General features: G+C 25.5%; 1 protein-coding gene across 1 annotated transcript; it reads right to left on the bottom strand.

Annotated features, from left to right (window-relative positions):
* Positions 1-9,175: 9,175 nt before the first annotated feature.
* Positions 9,176-10,467, bottom strand: LOC107029127 (ethylene-responsive transcription factor ERF109). The gene has a single exon (XM_015230451.2). It carries the CDS (start codon positions 10,384-10,386, stop codon positions 9,505-9,507), a length of 882 nt encoding a protein of 293 aa, XP_015085937.1. The 5' UTR covers positions 10,387-10,467; the 3' UTR covers positions 9,176-9,504.
* Positions 10,468-17,715: the final 7,248 nt, after the last annotated feature.

The raw sequence follows: 17,715 nt of genomic DNA, 5'->3' as shown, positions 1-17,715 counted from the left end.
GAAGCTTATGGTATTTTTTTAAAAAATATTTGTTAAGATGGGCCAAAAACTCGAGACAATCCCTTATGGAGGCCATTTTTGTTAGTTATACTTTTCTTATGGATGACAAAATATCAAGCCCAACCCATCTTAGGGCCATTTCTGAAATGATGGGCCACCGAAATTAATTGACCAGTTGGGCTGGATTGTTATTAATTGGGCTTTGTACAGCTTTAAGAACAGAACGAGAAGCGTGTTTCTAGGCCCAAACAAGTAAGGTTCTTGAGGGAGAATGCTTGTTCCTTTGTTTCATAATTATTCTATCTATACGGAGAAAAATGTCATAAATAGTCCCTTAACCTTAGGAGTAGCTTTAAAATAATTCATTAATTATAATTTTATTGTATAAAGTCTTTGGAATACAAATTTTGGACTTAAAGGGTAGTAATTTTTTAATAATAAAGTTTAGCGTATTCAAGTCATTATAGCAATAATATGCTTCTTTATACCATTCGTTAAATAAAATTATGACTTATCTCTCTTTCCTCTTGAATTTTATTTTGAATCTTTGAGGTTAAGGTTCTTGCACAAGGGTAGGGAGAGAGAAACAACTTTAAAAATGGCTAAAGAATATAATTTGTTGAGACATGAGTTTCGTTAGTATAAACCTGGGTTATTTTATATAAAAAAATAAACAGAGATCAAACCTAATAAGTTTCTAAATACTTAAAGGACTAAATCTAATAAATATATAGTTAAGGGACTAAAATCAATGAATGTATTGTAAAAGGACTAAATTTGACAAAATTTTGAATTATTAAAGTACGAAATACGACAAAAGTATAGTTAAGAGACTATTCTAGACCTACTCCTACAGTTAAGGAACAATTTATGACAGTTTCTCGATCTATACCCTGACATAGACCCGCTCCTGTATGAATCTTTTATGCATAATTTTTGTTAATACCTTTTTTTCTAGTTAAGTTTAATACTAAAATAATATTCATAACAATTAATTCATTAAGTTCTGTCAATTTAATAGATAATGACTTGAAGTTTTATTTTTTAGATGTCAATTGGAAAGCGTAGAAAAAATGTGCTAAGAAATTATCTTAATAAATAATGTTTTATCACTCTTCTAACTTGTAAAAGATACTTGAGATTAAATTTAAACACGTATAGATACGCAACTGGCTCCATCCACATCCCGCCTCGCCCCACACAACCTCAAATCTGCCTCTATGCTTAAACCTGCTTCGCCCCATAGTCATCCTTAATATAAACTTCATTTCCCAACAAAGAAATAAAGATATGCATGAACAAACATAAAATATATAATTGTTACGCCTAAGGGCGGATCTACGTGGTCATGTGGGAGTGCCACGGCACTCAGTAATCTCGAAAAAAAACGTTGTATATATATATATATTAATTGTATATATATTAATTTTGCCACATAGTAAATGTGTTGCGTAATAGCTTAGCTGGCAAAGGGGCGAATCTTCCACCTAGGCTATGCATGTTCGAACCTGGCCATCAACACTTCCTTTTTTGCTTGCTCCTTTTTTTCTTTTCTTTTTTTTTTCTTTTCTTTTCTCTATTCATCCTTATTTATTTGTGACTGTTCTTCATTAATTGAAATTGACCTTTTTTTTTCCTTTTCTCTTTTTTTTTTTACATTTGTTCTTATTTATTTATTACTATTTTTTATTAATTCAAATTGATCCCTTTTCATAATTAATTTTGAGTTTTTTTTCTTTTGCACTAATTATTAATCTCTTGATATAAATGTAACATGTTTTTTTTATCAATTAATGAATACTGAATAATGAGCATCAAATAAATATTTTGAAGAATATATTTGAATAGTAGTTTTAAAAAAACATAAGTTTCAAATTTATTTTTTTTTAATTTAAAGGTTCTTGCGATTTTCATCAACTATATATTTTCAATAACACATAAAGTCAATGAAAGATGAATATATTATGTTCATACTGTTAGATGGTTTATACAAGCTCAAAATTTTAATGTGAAGAATCATTTTTTTCTTAAAAGTTTCATCGAAGAAGATATCAAATTCTAAAAAAGAAATAAAATTGAATTGTTTAGTTATATTTAATCACATAATATCTAAAAGAAAATATTACTACATGCATATTTGATCGATTTATTTATAAAAATAAATAAAATTAATAACCTGAGTTGTAACCCACAATTAAAGCAACCGATCCTTTCATTTTACTTAAACGTTGTGACATCCCCGACCTCCAAATCCTAGATCCGCCTCTGGTTATGTCTTGGTCTTAGTATATGCTAATGGATTATAATACTAACAATTTTAGTTCTTGGGAATTCATTTGACATAATAACATCTTGCTTGTGTTACTATCATTACTTTAAAATTAGAGATAAATGTCAAAAACACACCTAAACTATACTCTTTTTTTGAGTTTCATAACTAAATTATTGGGAGTGTGAGTTTCATACTAAACTATCACTTTTTAGTTTGAGAAACACAACTCTCTCTTTTATACCACTTTCATCATGGTGTGTGTAATACACTCTATCTTTTATTTTAAAAAATTATCACATTACACTCCACATGGACAAAACAATAAATAAAAAAAATTATTCGTATTGGTAGAAATTTAAAATTAAAAATTAAAGAAATATTATCCAAAAAAATAATTTATTTTATAAAATAAAAATATAAAATATTACCTAACCACACTCCATCACTTCCTCTCACCACCCTCACTCCGCCAGCCATGTTAAATTTTTTTGTTTAAATTTATTTTATAAAAGTTTTTTTTTTACTTCATCTTCCCCCCATTTAGATATTATTTTAATTTTTTATAAAATAATAATTCTGCCCACCTCACCTAACCATCCGCTTTCAATTTTTTTCCTCATTTTGTGACATATATACATATCAAAAATATTTTTTACTTTCCACCACAAGACCTTTTTTATTTTTTATTTATTTATGTTATATTCGTACACTAGTATAAAAAAAATTCTAAAAATATATGCACATACATATCTAACACAAAATGAGAAAAGTGTAAAATTAAAAAAAAATTAGGAACAGAGGATAATATAGGATGTGGTAGAATTTTTAATTTTTTAAAATGAAATAATATTAAATTTTTTTTTAAGGCGGGGAGTTACGTGAAGGAGGTGGTGGAGTGTGTAAAAAAATAATTTAAATTTTAATCTTAAAAAAGTTATTTTTTAATGGATAGTAATACTTTAATCTTTAATTTTTAATTAATATTAATAGTTTATTATTTATTTTTTGTCAATGTAAAATATTTTATTAATGTGAAATGCCATGTGTCAAGGTTTTTCAAATAAAAGAGAGAGTGCATTATACTCACCACTGAGGTGTGTTTCTCAAACTAAAAAATGATAGTTTGGGTATGAAACTTACACTCTCAATAGTTTAGATATAAAAAAAAAATAATCTAGGTATGTTTTTAACGTTTATCTCTTAAAATTAACATATTATATAACACATGCCTTTTCTTTTTTTTTTACTATTATTATTATTATAAAAAGTGCATATAAGAAGGTATCACGTGGTGATTTGAAAGTGACTTGAGACCTGTAATATTGCATATTTGGTGTACATATCCTCTTTTTGTTTGATACACTTCTTATTAAATTTATATTCTCTACTTTCCCTTTAGATTCACCATACTAATTTGGAACCTCAAAATCTGGTCGATTCATAGTATATAGTCCTTTCGAATCACACTTGTTCAGACAAAGTAAAGTAAAGTTGTGTTATGCTAAATAATATGAATTAAACTAATCGAAATTTGATTCTAGTTGTTTGTTATTATTGTTTTGGAATAAGATGTTAAGAATTAGATATATGTCCTTTCTAGTTAACTTTTTTTCTGTCTCAACTGATGTGTTGGGCTTATTATTTTAGTCAATTTTAAAGAGAATAAGATATTTTTATATTTAATAATAATTTAATTTTAAACTTTTTATTTGTTCTTAATAAATTATAATTATAATTTTATTAGAATGTTTATTCATTCTTAAAAACAACTTCAAATAACTTGAAAGGCCGGACAAATAACAGTAACACAAAAGCCAAAACGGATCGATGGAAAAAGATAAAAGAACATTATTTCAATTTTCTTATTTAGGCAAAATGTAAGTGTTATAAACCATCAAATTATAGTCCAGTTATTGGTAATTTACATTTTCACATATAGATGAGTTTAAGGGTGTGTTTGTTACCGAGGAAAATATTTAATTTTTTCAAATTTTTAAGATAATTTTTCTTTTTTAGAATATAACTTTTTTGTAAATGAGTAAAATATCTTTCTTAATAAAAGTAAAAAAATAAATTTCACATAAAATGATATTCCATATTAATTATGTCTTCCAATCCAACTGTTCATACTATTCACCTTTCATTGTAACTGCCTATAGTAAATATTAAAACTAAAATTACTTTTTTTTAACTTATTTATTGAACACAAATAAATAAATAAATAACCCAAAAATTTTCGTTCTTACTACTGAACACACCTTCATGTCATCATGACAGCATCAAAGTTAATAAAATATGTACTTTTTCATCTCATTATTTAAGCAAGTAAATCATTCGTCACGTTATTTGTATAATTTAATTAGATACCCAAAAGTTAATTAATTAATTTTATAATATAATATGCTCCATATTCACATTGCTACAATTGATTGGCAAGTGCTACCGTCCCAAACTCACGTCCACGAATAAGTGACCTTTTGGGAGACAAAAAGAATAAAATTATTAAATGAAATTATTAAATCGATACGATGATAAGTAAAGAAGACAGAGCATCTAAATAATTATCTATAAAATTCTATGTATTGTCCAAATTAAAATTTCTTAGTTTAATTAATTATAAAATTTAAAAATAATATCTTTTGCTTGAATCATCAGTAGAAATAAGCAAATGATTTTATTAATACGTTCGAGTACTTAAGCATTTCATCATAGTAAATTAAATTTAAAACTTGAATAATTCTTTTAATTTAGCAGCGTCATGTGAAATACCAATATCGGAAATTTACTATATACTACTATATTAACTTTTACTTGTCCATTATTTCAAAAATAATTTTTACTTTTAACAAGTTTAAAAAAATAATCATATTTTACTCTTAGTATTAATTATTAATATTTCAAATTGTCGTTCAAAATTTAGTACTAAATATCAATTACTATTTACTATAATATCATAATATGAATTATTTTTTTTAAAAAAAAACGTGCAAAATTTCAAAATAAATATCAGTTTTTCCAATTGAATAATAATAATAATAACAATAATAATTTGACATGTGAAATTCAATCAATCCATGCTAGAACTCATCTAAAGTCAAAAGTAAAAACGATATGATTTGATAAACAGGAAGGGAAGGAAAGAATAACTCCAAAATATTAATTAAGTATGTTTATTGTGAGTTTCTTTTCAAAGAGCAAATTTGAATTGTTTTCCCCCTTTTAATTAGGTATGTTTATTGCATGATAGTTCATGAAAATGCTTAACTAAGAAAATAAAATAAACTTGTTTCAACCAAAAGATTAAAATTGATAATTATTTTTATTATATTCTTGATAATAACTAAGAATGCATAACATATAAAATAAAAAATTAATTTTCATTAAATATAATTAATTTAAAGATAAGGCATAAGTACCCATACACTTATTTTTCTTATTTTTGTGCACCTTTGTGCTTATGTGGCACCTTTAACCATCCAAGGTGATTGTGTTTAAAATTATTTTTTATCTTTTTAAAAAAATATTCTATGTAATCTTGTATTTAAATTAAATTAATACACATTTTTTTTACATTGTATCAATCTTTTTTTTTAACCTTTATTCATTGTTTTTTCTCTTTTATTTTCCTATTGATTTATTTTTATTTTCTTTGTCTTTTGTTTTGATTTGAATTCAAATTTAATTTCAAATATCTTGATTTTAAAATAAGTTAATTTTGAACAAATATAAAAATAAGTGAAGAAAATTAAATAAAACATAAAAAATAAATTAAAGGATACTTTTAAATCACTTTTAGAAAAAATTCACATAATTTTTTTTAAAAAATAAACATAAAAATATAATAAATTAATTTTTAAAAATTATAGTAACAAGAAATAAAAATAAATATTTTACGAAGAAAGAAATAAAAATAAATAAATATATATATTTTAATATCAATAAATATGTGTATTAACTAATTATAAAGTTAAAAAGTAAAAATAACCAAATGCTAACATATGCCATGTCAGCATTTGTGATCTATTTATTTCATTTTATATTAATTTATGAATAATAAGATCCATTTAAATTTAAAAATATATATATTTTCAATCATAATCTAAAATGATACTTGTGTATTACTCTTTAATTTATAATTATACCTTACATTTTTTTTTTTCTAGTAAATGTAAAAGGTGAAAAAATAGTAAAGTGAGGTTTGGAATTAGGTGGATACGGTATTGTATTTAAAATTTTGATGCCATAATTTGGGGATTTGGTTTTAAAATTATTTTATCATATCAAATTGTATTTTAAAGTTTAATTTTGATATTTTTTGTTAATACTTAATAGTAAAATGAAAATTATAGTTTGTCAATTTTTGATTATTATGTATTCATATGATAAAAAATATTATGACTTCTGCAATTTTGGAAAAAGGTTTTCAATGTATTATACTAACACATTACACATATAAATAATATGATTAAAATCAAAATCAAATCAATCTACTTGAATTTTAAAATTTTAAAATCAAACCAAACAAAAAAAATGACTGTCAGTTTGGTATTGTTGGTTTGGTTTGATTTGGTTCAATTTTTCTGATTTATTAGATTTGAAAGTAATAATAACTTTTTTAGGACTTACGCGGATAAAATAAAAACACCTAATACATGAACAACACACAAAAATCTATTATCGGTTCAATTTCGCAATACTAGAGTTATCATTACACGAAAAAAGTGTTTCAATTAAGAGAAAGTGTAACTATTTTATGTGAAGGTAAAGACTAAAATTAATTTTGATGGATTTAGACTTAAGATTGTTACAATTGGGCTATAGTGTTGGGCTTGAGAAAAATATAAAGTTAAATACTTAAATTAATTAAAATTTCACAAAATAATTACATTCTATTTATAAATAATTTTAAAATTTATATATTTAATTTATCTTTCGATTTGATTATTTTTGTCATTTTTTTTAGTATATTCAAAACCAAATAAACTAATATCAATTTTCAAAATTTAAAACCAACCCCATTAAATATAGTTTTTTTTAACCGGTTTGATTGGAATTGCGATTCAATTTTATTTTTTAACCATAACCCATAAATAACCCTAACCATATCCATTATTATAACACCAAAATTACAATATTAAAAATTTTGATATGTACTATATCATATTCACTAGGTAAAACTTATCACACCGAGTGTTTACACCACTCAAATACATGTTATTATTATGTGTTTAATAATATTATTTATTTTATTTAACTTTAATTAATAAATATATGTTTTACTATATTAAATTATATTGTAATAAAAATTATATTAATTTAATATAATGGAGTAATTTTTTCCTCACTCCTACTTGAAAGTTGGAATGAAAGAGAAGAAATAGTAATTAAAGAGCATTAGTATCAAAAACATCAAATCCGTACGCGGTATATTTGGGGTGTCAACAATTCCGAGTAACGGACTCTGTCCCACTCCATGTCTCCATCCCACTTCTATCCTTTTCAATATTATGTGTTAACTTTTTATTAGTTCGATAAAAATTATTTTATTCTAATTAAAAAAATTATTCTACACGATAAATTTTATAAGTATTTTTTTAAAAAAATATTATGCTAAGTTGAATATTGTTATATTAAGTATGACGATAAAAGTAATAATAAATTATAAACTATGTGATAAATTATTTTTTAATTTTAAAATTAAGTAAAAAATTAATAACAATAATTAATATAATAATCTATGTAAATGAAGAAAATATTATATTAGAAGAGGTGTGTGACTATATATATCGGACTCACTTTAATGTTTATTGTTTAGCTTTCTTTGCCCCAACTTGGGCGTAGTAGAATAACAAAAACTAGGAAAAATTACATAAATTGATATATTTTATTAAATAATTACAGATTTTAATTATACATTTTACTTATTATCACTTATAGCAATACTATGTTAAATCTGTAATATGTATAAAATTGAATTATGTATGCATTTTGTATGAATTATAATTGTTTTTTAAAATATATTATATTTGTTTAGTAAAAATTTGACACATTGTATTATAAGTATATTAAAATGTGTGATAAATGTATTAACTATCATTAAAACTTGTATTGTATATAAATAATAATTATTCTTTATAATATATATTATACTTGTATTATAAATAAATTAAAAGTGATTAAAATAAAAAAAATATTATTACTATAAATAATAAATATTTTTTAATAATAATATATTTATATAAATTTTCCAATAAACTAATGAGTAGATAGCATAGCACTTTTTTTTTATACCCGCTCGTGAGAATATTTTTTTCCTTATATATAAAGTTAGCACATGTTAAATATGCTTCAGATGTGCTTCATATATGGCACGTTTTTTTTAGTCGACATATAAAATAAACTTTTTAACATCATGTTGCCAAATTCAGTGGGCCCGATGCCATCAAAATCACCAGGTGATTTCATCTAATCTCACGCTACCCGTATGATTTCATCTTTCAATATTTGAATTTTATATTTAAAAAAAATCTTAGGGCTCATAGTTTAATATTTGTTAAAACAAAATAGTGTTTTTGCATTTACATACACTAAAAAGTCAAAAGAACATTAAAAGAATATGTTTAAATTTACTATCGAAATTACTCCCTCTGTAACTTTTAATGTCATATTATGTTTTTAAAAAGTCAGTTAGATTAGTTTTTAAAGTTAAATTTAGATGTTAATATTTAATATTTTAAATAAAAAATTTAGATATTCAAAAATTATTATAAATAGTAAATTTTTGTATATTAATATGTAAAATATACATTATAAAATGTTAGTCAAAGTTCTTATAATTTGACTCTAAAAAAAATCATGATAAATAATAAGACGAAGCGGATAAATTATTTGACTCTAAAAATATGAAGGCATTTACAAAAATAAAATATTACTTACATTAATACCTCATGATTTTTACATTTCATTCGACTATAATGATTTCTGCCGAACTACATACTGCACAACCCGAAAATGAATAGACTTGCAATTTATATTTTTTTTAGGTACTATAGAGCCCAGATTTGATTTTAAAAATTACAACAGGGCAAAGTACCATAATATACTAACTTATTTTATTTTTTTAAATTTTTTTTTCAATTCGAGTAACCGAAGCTTAATTTCTTTTAGTATTATTGGACTCTGCGTATAGTAAAAGTTTATTGCACTGGACTGTCCTTTTTAGTAACGGGAACTTAGAAGCTGTGAACATTCCCGCCAGAATCAGAAGAGTCGCCATTGAAATTCATCATGGTCAACCAATCTTGAATTTCATTGTCACCCATCAATTGATCCCAAATTTCATTTCCAAAATCCGAATTATTGTTCGCTGTCTGCGACTGCTGAGGCTCTTCTGGTAATTGTTGTGGTGAAGAAGATAAAGTGCTCTGTTGTTCTTGAGTGTCAACGGTATAATCCGCAAATGAAAAATTCAATTTAGCTCGTGGACCCCTGAATTCAATGGCGGCTTTATCATAAGCTCTAGCTGCTTCTTCTGCCGTAGTGAAAGTTCCCAGCCAAACACGTGCAGCTTTTCGAGGATCACGAATTTCTGCTGCCCATTTCCCCCATGGCCTCTGTCTCACTCCTCTGTAATTCTTCTTTTTTTTCTTCGCGATCGCGACTGTAGTAGTACTACTACTCTTCTTCTTATTATCAGCAACAGGAGCAGCCACAGGAGCAGGCGCAGAAGAAGAAGAAGAAAATGTGGTACCAAAAATGTCGCAGCCTAAACAACCTTGAATTCTGCAAAATTGACAAGGTTCTTGTTCTGCAGAGACACCCAATACTTGTTCGAAACTAGTAGACATACTAGTAGAAGGCGAAGAAGAAGAAGTAACAGTCGTGGTGGTGGTGGTGGTGGCAGTAGAATAATTGTATGGCGAAAAGACATTGAATTCTTGATAATTTTGCGTTGGAATATTACCATTGATCACATTTTTCAGAGTAGCAACCATAACAGAGTACTCTTCATCGCCGGTAATCCTCGGTTGCTGCTGCTGAAATTGATTGTTATTTTGGAGGGAATTCGAAGTCATTCCTGCTTCTTGTCTAAATCTTTTATTTAACCAATGCATGGTTGAAATTTTTGGTTTGAGATAATTATTTTATTTTTCTTGTAAGTTTGAGAGTGTTGAGTTATGAAGTAAGGTCAAAGGGGAAGCAGTGGTTTATATATCGCGGAAGATGACAGCTCATACACTTACCATACACGGAATAAGAATTGTTTTTAGAGCTAAGTAAAAAATTGATTCAGTTATTCAGGTGATGTATTAGATGACACCATTTTGTGGGGGCGCGTTCACACGCTACTTTTTCGCCTGGACCGCCTTATCAGTTATATTTGCGCTAGAAGATAATTTTGGGGTCCATTCACCACTTATATAACGCCATTTTTTCTCCCTCTAATTTTTTAGGCTATTTAAGAACTGTACGTATAAATTTATGATTAAAAAATGGACGCGTAAGGTGAGACGTTTTAATAGCAATAGATAACTTAGGTTATGGTCTAAATTTTTTATATGCATTTAATTTTATAATTTTATTACTAAAAATTAATTAGAAGTCAAAAATCGATAATTCTATAAATAAATTCATCAATTCTATTAAGAAATTATTACGTGAGAAAGAAAATAATAAATTAAATAATTAAAATTAAGATGATTTTTAAAATGAAATTATTATCCATTCCATCATCGATTTACATACCTATTAATATATATTTTAACTTTTATTATTTCTTATGATGTTCTTTAAAATTATTATTCTAAATATTTTATACGATATAATTAAACGACAAAATGTTCCTAAAGAAGTTTGTGTAAAAACAACTTCAGCTTTATGCATATCTCGGGAAAGATTGTACTAAAAATGCTTTGGGACGTAACTTTAAAACGTAGATCAATAAGGCGTAAGTTCTAAAATTTGAGGCGCAAGCTTCGAGCATAATAATGTAAGTCCTATGAGTATAAAGGGGCATTTTAAATTTGTTTTTAATAGTTATCTCAAATAAAAATAATAATATAATTTCTATGTAATATAGGTTATTTATAAAAAATTATGTGTAAAATCATTGAAAAATTTATTTTTATTTATTTTATTACTAACACGCTTCTTAGATTCATGAGACTTACATTTAGTGTCTCAAATCTTATGCCTCACCCCATACGATATAAAATATCTCGTCTTATACTCCACCTTTTAAAATACTACTCATAATTTTGTAGTTGACGAAACTATCTAAAGCACGTGGCATTACATGGTGATATCAGGGGAGCAAGTAATCGATAATAAGAGCCTCTCGAAGGGATACATAACAAAGACATGAGAAGAAACTTTCATTATTACTTATTTTAAATGATCGAAGATACACCGCTCTAATAAAAATAAATTTTAACTTTTCACTGTTACTTATTTTAAATGATGAAGATATATCGTTTTAATAATTTTTAACGTAATAAATAAACTTTTATCAATATTAATTACGAAAAGTGTTAATTGTGTTTAAAAATATATATTCAATAGCAATTAAATTGTTATCTATAATTAATTATCCCTAAATATCTATTTGCAATAAATTTTAAAGTGACAGGAAATAAATTGCGATCACTAGAAACATAACTTTATTGATCAAGATAGATTGCGGGTACAATTTCATTATTCCGCTGTCATAAAATTTAGGATAAATCACATAAATATGCTATGTCAAGAAAATATTTACCATCTATGACAATATAATTTTTCTAACTGATTATAACATTTTTTTGATAAAAAAAGTACCACACTTCGCTTTTGTGTCCTTGTTTCCCTTCCTCCTCTGTTTCTTTTATTTTACTTCTTCTTCTCTTTCTGTCATTCTTTATCTTTCTCCTCCTCCTCTTCTTTTTATTCTTCTTTTTGTTGAAATTTTTATTTAAATAACTCTCCTCAAATCAATTTTATTCATATTTCACTTTTTTTTTCAAAATCACGACGAGTCGAGAAATAATAATACCAAAAATTTGTATAAAATTATATTTTCAAGAATAAATTTCAAATCTCTAAAATCACTACATCGAGAGTTCACCATTTATGATCATTGTAAAGCTTCAAATTTTGAATTCATTATTTGAATTTTACGAATTCATAGTTTCGATAGGTTGTTCCTACAAATAATTGAAAATGATGTTTGGGGTTTCTATCTCAATTTTAACAAGGTTTGGTTAAATTTATACAATTGATTTTAGAAGAAACATTATATTACAACTCAAAAAATGTGAAGTTTACAAAACTATGTGGCAATTGCATTAAAATTATATTAGATATGCTTCGTAATTGTATTAAACTTGTATTAAAATAACTTGAGAAACACATTTATAACATAGGCACAATACATTTGTAATAAAATATTGCAAACATCGCTCTTTTTTTTTGAGATACAAATCAAAATAATTTATAAGATATATATAGTACACGTTTATTATGAATAGTACATTTATAATATATATTGCACACTTCACTTCTTTCTTAGTGATACAAACAAAAATAATTTAGGTAACACACTAATAATACATCTTTAAAACACACACAATACATTATAAATACATATTGCAGTCGTCACTCATTTTTTTAGTGATATAAATTAAAATAATATACAAGACATATAATATAAATTTTATTCGTAAACAATATATTTTTAATACATATCGCAAACATTACTCACGTTCGTAGTGTCAAAATAATTTATAAGACATATACACTTCATGTTTTATTCATGAATAATACAAGTTTAATTCAGTTTTTTCAATCCTTCTTCATTTTCTCTTCTTATTCAACTTTAATATTATATAATACACTTTTAATGCAAATTCAATTCATTTTGAAGTTTATTGGTTGATTGGTTACTATTGGATTACTTGTTTAATTCATTGTTGATACAAGTTTAATTCACTTCTATAGATCAATGTGGTCTTTTATTAGTTACGTCCTTTATTTATGCTTGATTCTTTGTTCTAATTCAACTTTAATATTTGTGTAATACAAGTTTAATTCATTTTGCAGTTTATTTGTTGATTTGTTACGATTAGATTACTTGTTTAATTCATTATTGATATACGTTTAATTCCCTATATAGATCATTGACTAGTTTATTAGTGATGTTTTTTTATTCATGCTTAATTCTCTCTTCTAATTCAACTTTAATATTTGTGTAATACACTTTTAGTACAAGTTTAATTCATTTTGCATGTTATTGATTGATACAATTTGTATTCATGTTGGATTTTATTCTAATTCAACTTTAATATGTATGTAATACATTTTTATTCAAGTTTAATTCATTTTGTTGTTTATAATATATCTTCATTTGTTACAAAAGATCATATCTTCAAATATCACTTTTCTCTTACTAATACACCTTTAGATTTGAGAAAGTATAGACCATATAGATGACATCATATCTTCAAATCTCCATTTATTTAAACCTTCATATCTTCATATATACTCAAATCTACAAATTCTGATAAAGTATAAATGCAATTATTTATACAATCTTCATTATAATGGAAATTATCGACACACCAAAGCAATAAATAAATAATTTATCGACTTCTTCTACAAATTAAGTATCTCCGACTCTTCGATTTATGAATCCCTAAATTTTTTATAAATCTTTCCTCTGATAAAAGTTTTTTTTATATATAATATTGAATGATCAAGGAAGAGCATAGAGAGAAGAGTTGCAGGGAGAAAAGAAAAGATAGAAAGAGTATACAAAGAGACGATGAAGAGAGAAAAGAAAGAGAAAAAGAACATAAAGAGAGAGAAGGTGCAGTGAGGAAAAGAAGAAGCCAGAGATAGAAAGAAAAGGAGATTGAACGCAAAAAAGAAGTTAAATCTAATAAAATAAGTATACATAATATTGCTATAGATGGTAATATTTAAAGAATATGTCTAAAAATAGTAATTATTAATTAAAAGGGACTCACCCAAGTAATTAACCCTAAAATTTATCCATGATTTGAAGGTATTTCTCAAGATGATTTAGATTTAGCCGAATATTTCATGATTTTTGTGAAATATTTGAGATCTTGATCTCTATGTATATGTTAAGATGCCTTTCAATAGAATTTAGTACCCATTATATAGGCATAAACTAGGATCTAGGGTTGAGTAGCCTCCAAGAATCCTAATTTGAGTTGAACACAATTTGTATAGTCTCAACTCAAATTACACATTATGTAGAGTCCCACAAAATTTCAGTGTCTACAATATCATTTTTGATACACTGTATATGAAACTCTTATCATCACTTATTTTCTAAAATCAATGTGTTTAACTTACATACAAAAATAAAATTAATTTTAAAAATTCGTGAAATCAGTCAAAACATTACCTATAAAATAAGACGAAACATATATGTTGTACTTAGCATATATAATCGATTAATTAGATAAATATAACATTTGAAATAAATGGTAAAAGTAGAGCATATAGCTAAAGCAAAAAGTCGTAATCCAACATGTCTAATAATCATACAATATTAGTCTGTTAATTCATCATTAACAAAATGAATAAGTTCTTGTGTTATTTTCGAATAATAAACTGTTAATTCAGGGCTGTAAATGACTAAATATTTAAAAGAGATCCGCGTTTTACTTAGCAGATATACTAACACAAGCCAATAATAACTCAATTAACACAGCTGATTACTTAATTTGATTCCTAATCTTCTAATGTTATTTTAAGAACTCCACCAATATTATTAGCTAGAGCTGTCAATATGGGCTAGCCACTCCATTCGAGCTATTCCATACATGCTTTGAAATTTTAAGGGTCAGGTCAAGCCAGCCCATTTTTTGTGTGGACCAGAAAACAACAAATGACCCAACCCACAAGTACGTGGGCTACAGGCTTGCCGAGCCAGTCACTTTTTTTAAAAAAATTATATTTTTTTAATAATTATTAAATTAAATTATGAATTATAATTTAAAAATATTATAATAAATATCGACAAAACAATGTTACATGATATTAATTTCTACTTGTTAATCAAATCCACAAATAAAATTCTCTTTATAATATTTATGAAGTTTTTTTCAAGTAAAAGTATGAATATCTAAATAAAAATATTAACCTAATTTTTTTGAGTTTGGACTCTTTTTAATTTTAAATATTAATATTATATTATATCTTTTAATTAATTTTTATTAGCCTACGGGCCTGCCCTACCAATATTTCTCAAGCTCCTCAAATCAGCAGACTTATTTAGGCCGGACTAAAAAACTCTTTTCTTAAATGGGCTCCAAAAATCATAGCTCAATCCTATTAAATTCTGTGTTAGATCAGGCGGACCTAAGCGCCTAACTTATATTGACGGCTCCATTATTAGCCAATCTAAACATTTGATAAGAACCACGATATTAAATTAGAGTAATATAAAATTGATATTTTATTTGAACATGTAATTTGATTTCTTAAACTATCTCCCCCGAACCTCTTCCCCCATAAATATGAAAACCACAAAAGTTACGAAACACTTACAAAATTTCTCGATTCTTATACGTTAAAAAAGAGAACAAGCTCTATTGTTTTGACGTTAAAAAAAAGTTAAAACTTTGAAACAATTAAACTCGTGCTATTGAGAAAAAAAGAATGAGGTAGTACAAATGATACTTTTCTTTTTTTTTTTGTCCCTAATTGCAGATTCGATTGTTGTACAAATGATATTGACAAGTGAAAAAGCTCTTCCTTCCTTTTTCTTTTTAGTAATTGCCTTTTTAAAATCTAACATTCACGAAATATATTTTAAAGTTACTTTTAGCTTTTTTAAGAGTTTAAGAAAGTTAAAAATAATTTATAATAAATTTAAAATAATTTTAATAAAGTTTAAGTAAAAGAATAAGTCTTCTCTTTTTTTATATTTTTAACTTAAAATCATTTAATTTTAATTTTATTTTTATATTTAAAAGCTACTTTTTAAAGTCAATTCAAACGAACTATATATTTTTAATTTTAAAAAAAATTATTAAATCATTTGAAAAATAAATTAAAACAGAAAAAATATCTTTTATGAAGCTATGTTGATTAGACGTTTTGATAAGGTTGTAAATTTGTGGGCACCAAACGCCCCAACAACGTGAGAATTTTGAGGTTTAATATTCACTTATTATAGAATCCGTACACTCTATATTTTAGCAATAAGTGTTCTTATAATATATAGTGTGGTGCACCTTAGGTCGGCAAATAAAGACTCTAAGATTCCCCCTTTCAAGTCAAGATATAATAATAGCATGAGTTAGCATATAAAGGCTCAAATTAACCCTCAACTTATTGGCTGTGAATCATTCTTCAATTAAATAATAGAAGTAAGTAATTGTGGGTTTGTCTTTATATTTCTTCCGTCATTATGTGTGTCCTACAATTTTTTCCTTTAAATTTCTGTAAGATGATTTATAGTTATAAAAATATGTATAATTTGTTTTAAATGATAAATTTCTATTTTTTTCTATTTATTATTAAATTGCATTGCCGGTTTAATTATTTAGAATCCAGGGAGTATTGATTTCTTTCCTGATTTTTGTTTTCTTATTTGGTGCATATTTTCCGTATTTAAATAAATTAGATTTACGTCAAAAAGTCTTATATTAAAGTAAAACATTTTCGAATAAAAACAATTCGATATTAAATAAGATCAGAATTTAAAATCTCTGATTAAAGATGAAGTACTATTCCACGATAGCTGTCATTGGAGTATGAAACGGGATGTCTATATATAAATGTCGAAACTAAAAAACTCTAATAGGAGGATTATGTGGAGTCGCACATTGGTGGGATAAGGGGTCTTTGATTATTTTTTTTTGTAGTCTTGAACAGTTCTTTCTTTTAGGTAGCTAGCTTTTTATATTGAATTACCTAGAGCTAAAGTCTATTTCTTTATCGCAATAGTAAAATGGTTTATCTCAATTCATTATTTCTGAGTCTTAAATTGTACGAGCTTCAGATGTCCAAGCATGGATGTGTGGGTGGTGTTGTAGTATTCTATCACTATAATAAAAATAACTTTTAGCGGCATTAAATACTGACATTAATAAAGAGTGCTAAAGCCTTTACCGGCATTAGTTAAGTGTCATTAGAATCAATGTCGCTAAAAGCTTTAGGGACATATACAAAGAGTGATAATTACCATAAAAAATACATGATCATTTTTATTGTAGTGCACATCAATAGTTAAAAAATCATTAATTTCCTTACACAGTCTAAGACAATTACATTTATCATTTACCTAGCTATTTAAAGTGAGCTAACTTAAAATTTTTATCCCTTCTATCTTATTCAAAAAATTACACTGAGAATTTTCGTTATATAAAGGGGAGTAATATCTCAAAAGATCACTCAATTTTAAAAATTTATCTAGTAAAATCATTAAA

Source organism: Solanum pennellii, chromosome 1 (genome assembly GCF_001406875.1).
Source record: "Solanum pennellii chromosome 1, SPENNV200".
In the NCBI taxonomy this organism is placed as follows: Eukaryota; Viridiplantae; Streptophyta; class Magnoliopsida; order Solanales; family Solanaceae; genus Solanum; species Solanum pennellii.
This window is presented reverse-complemented; position numbering and strand designations above follow the sequence as displayed.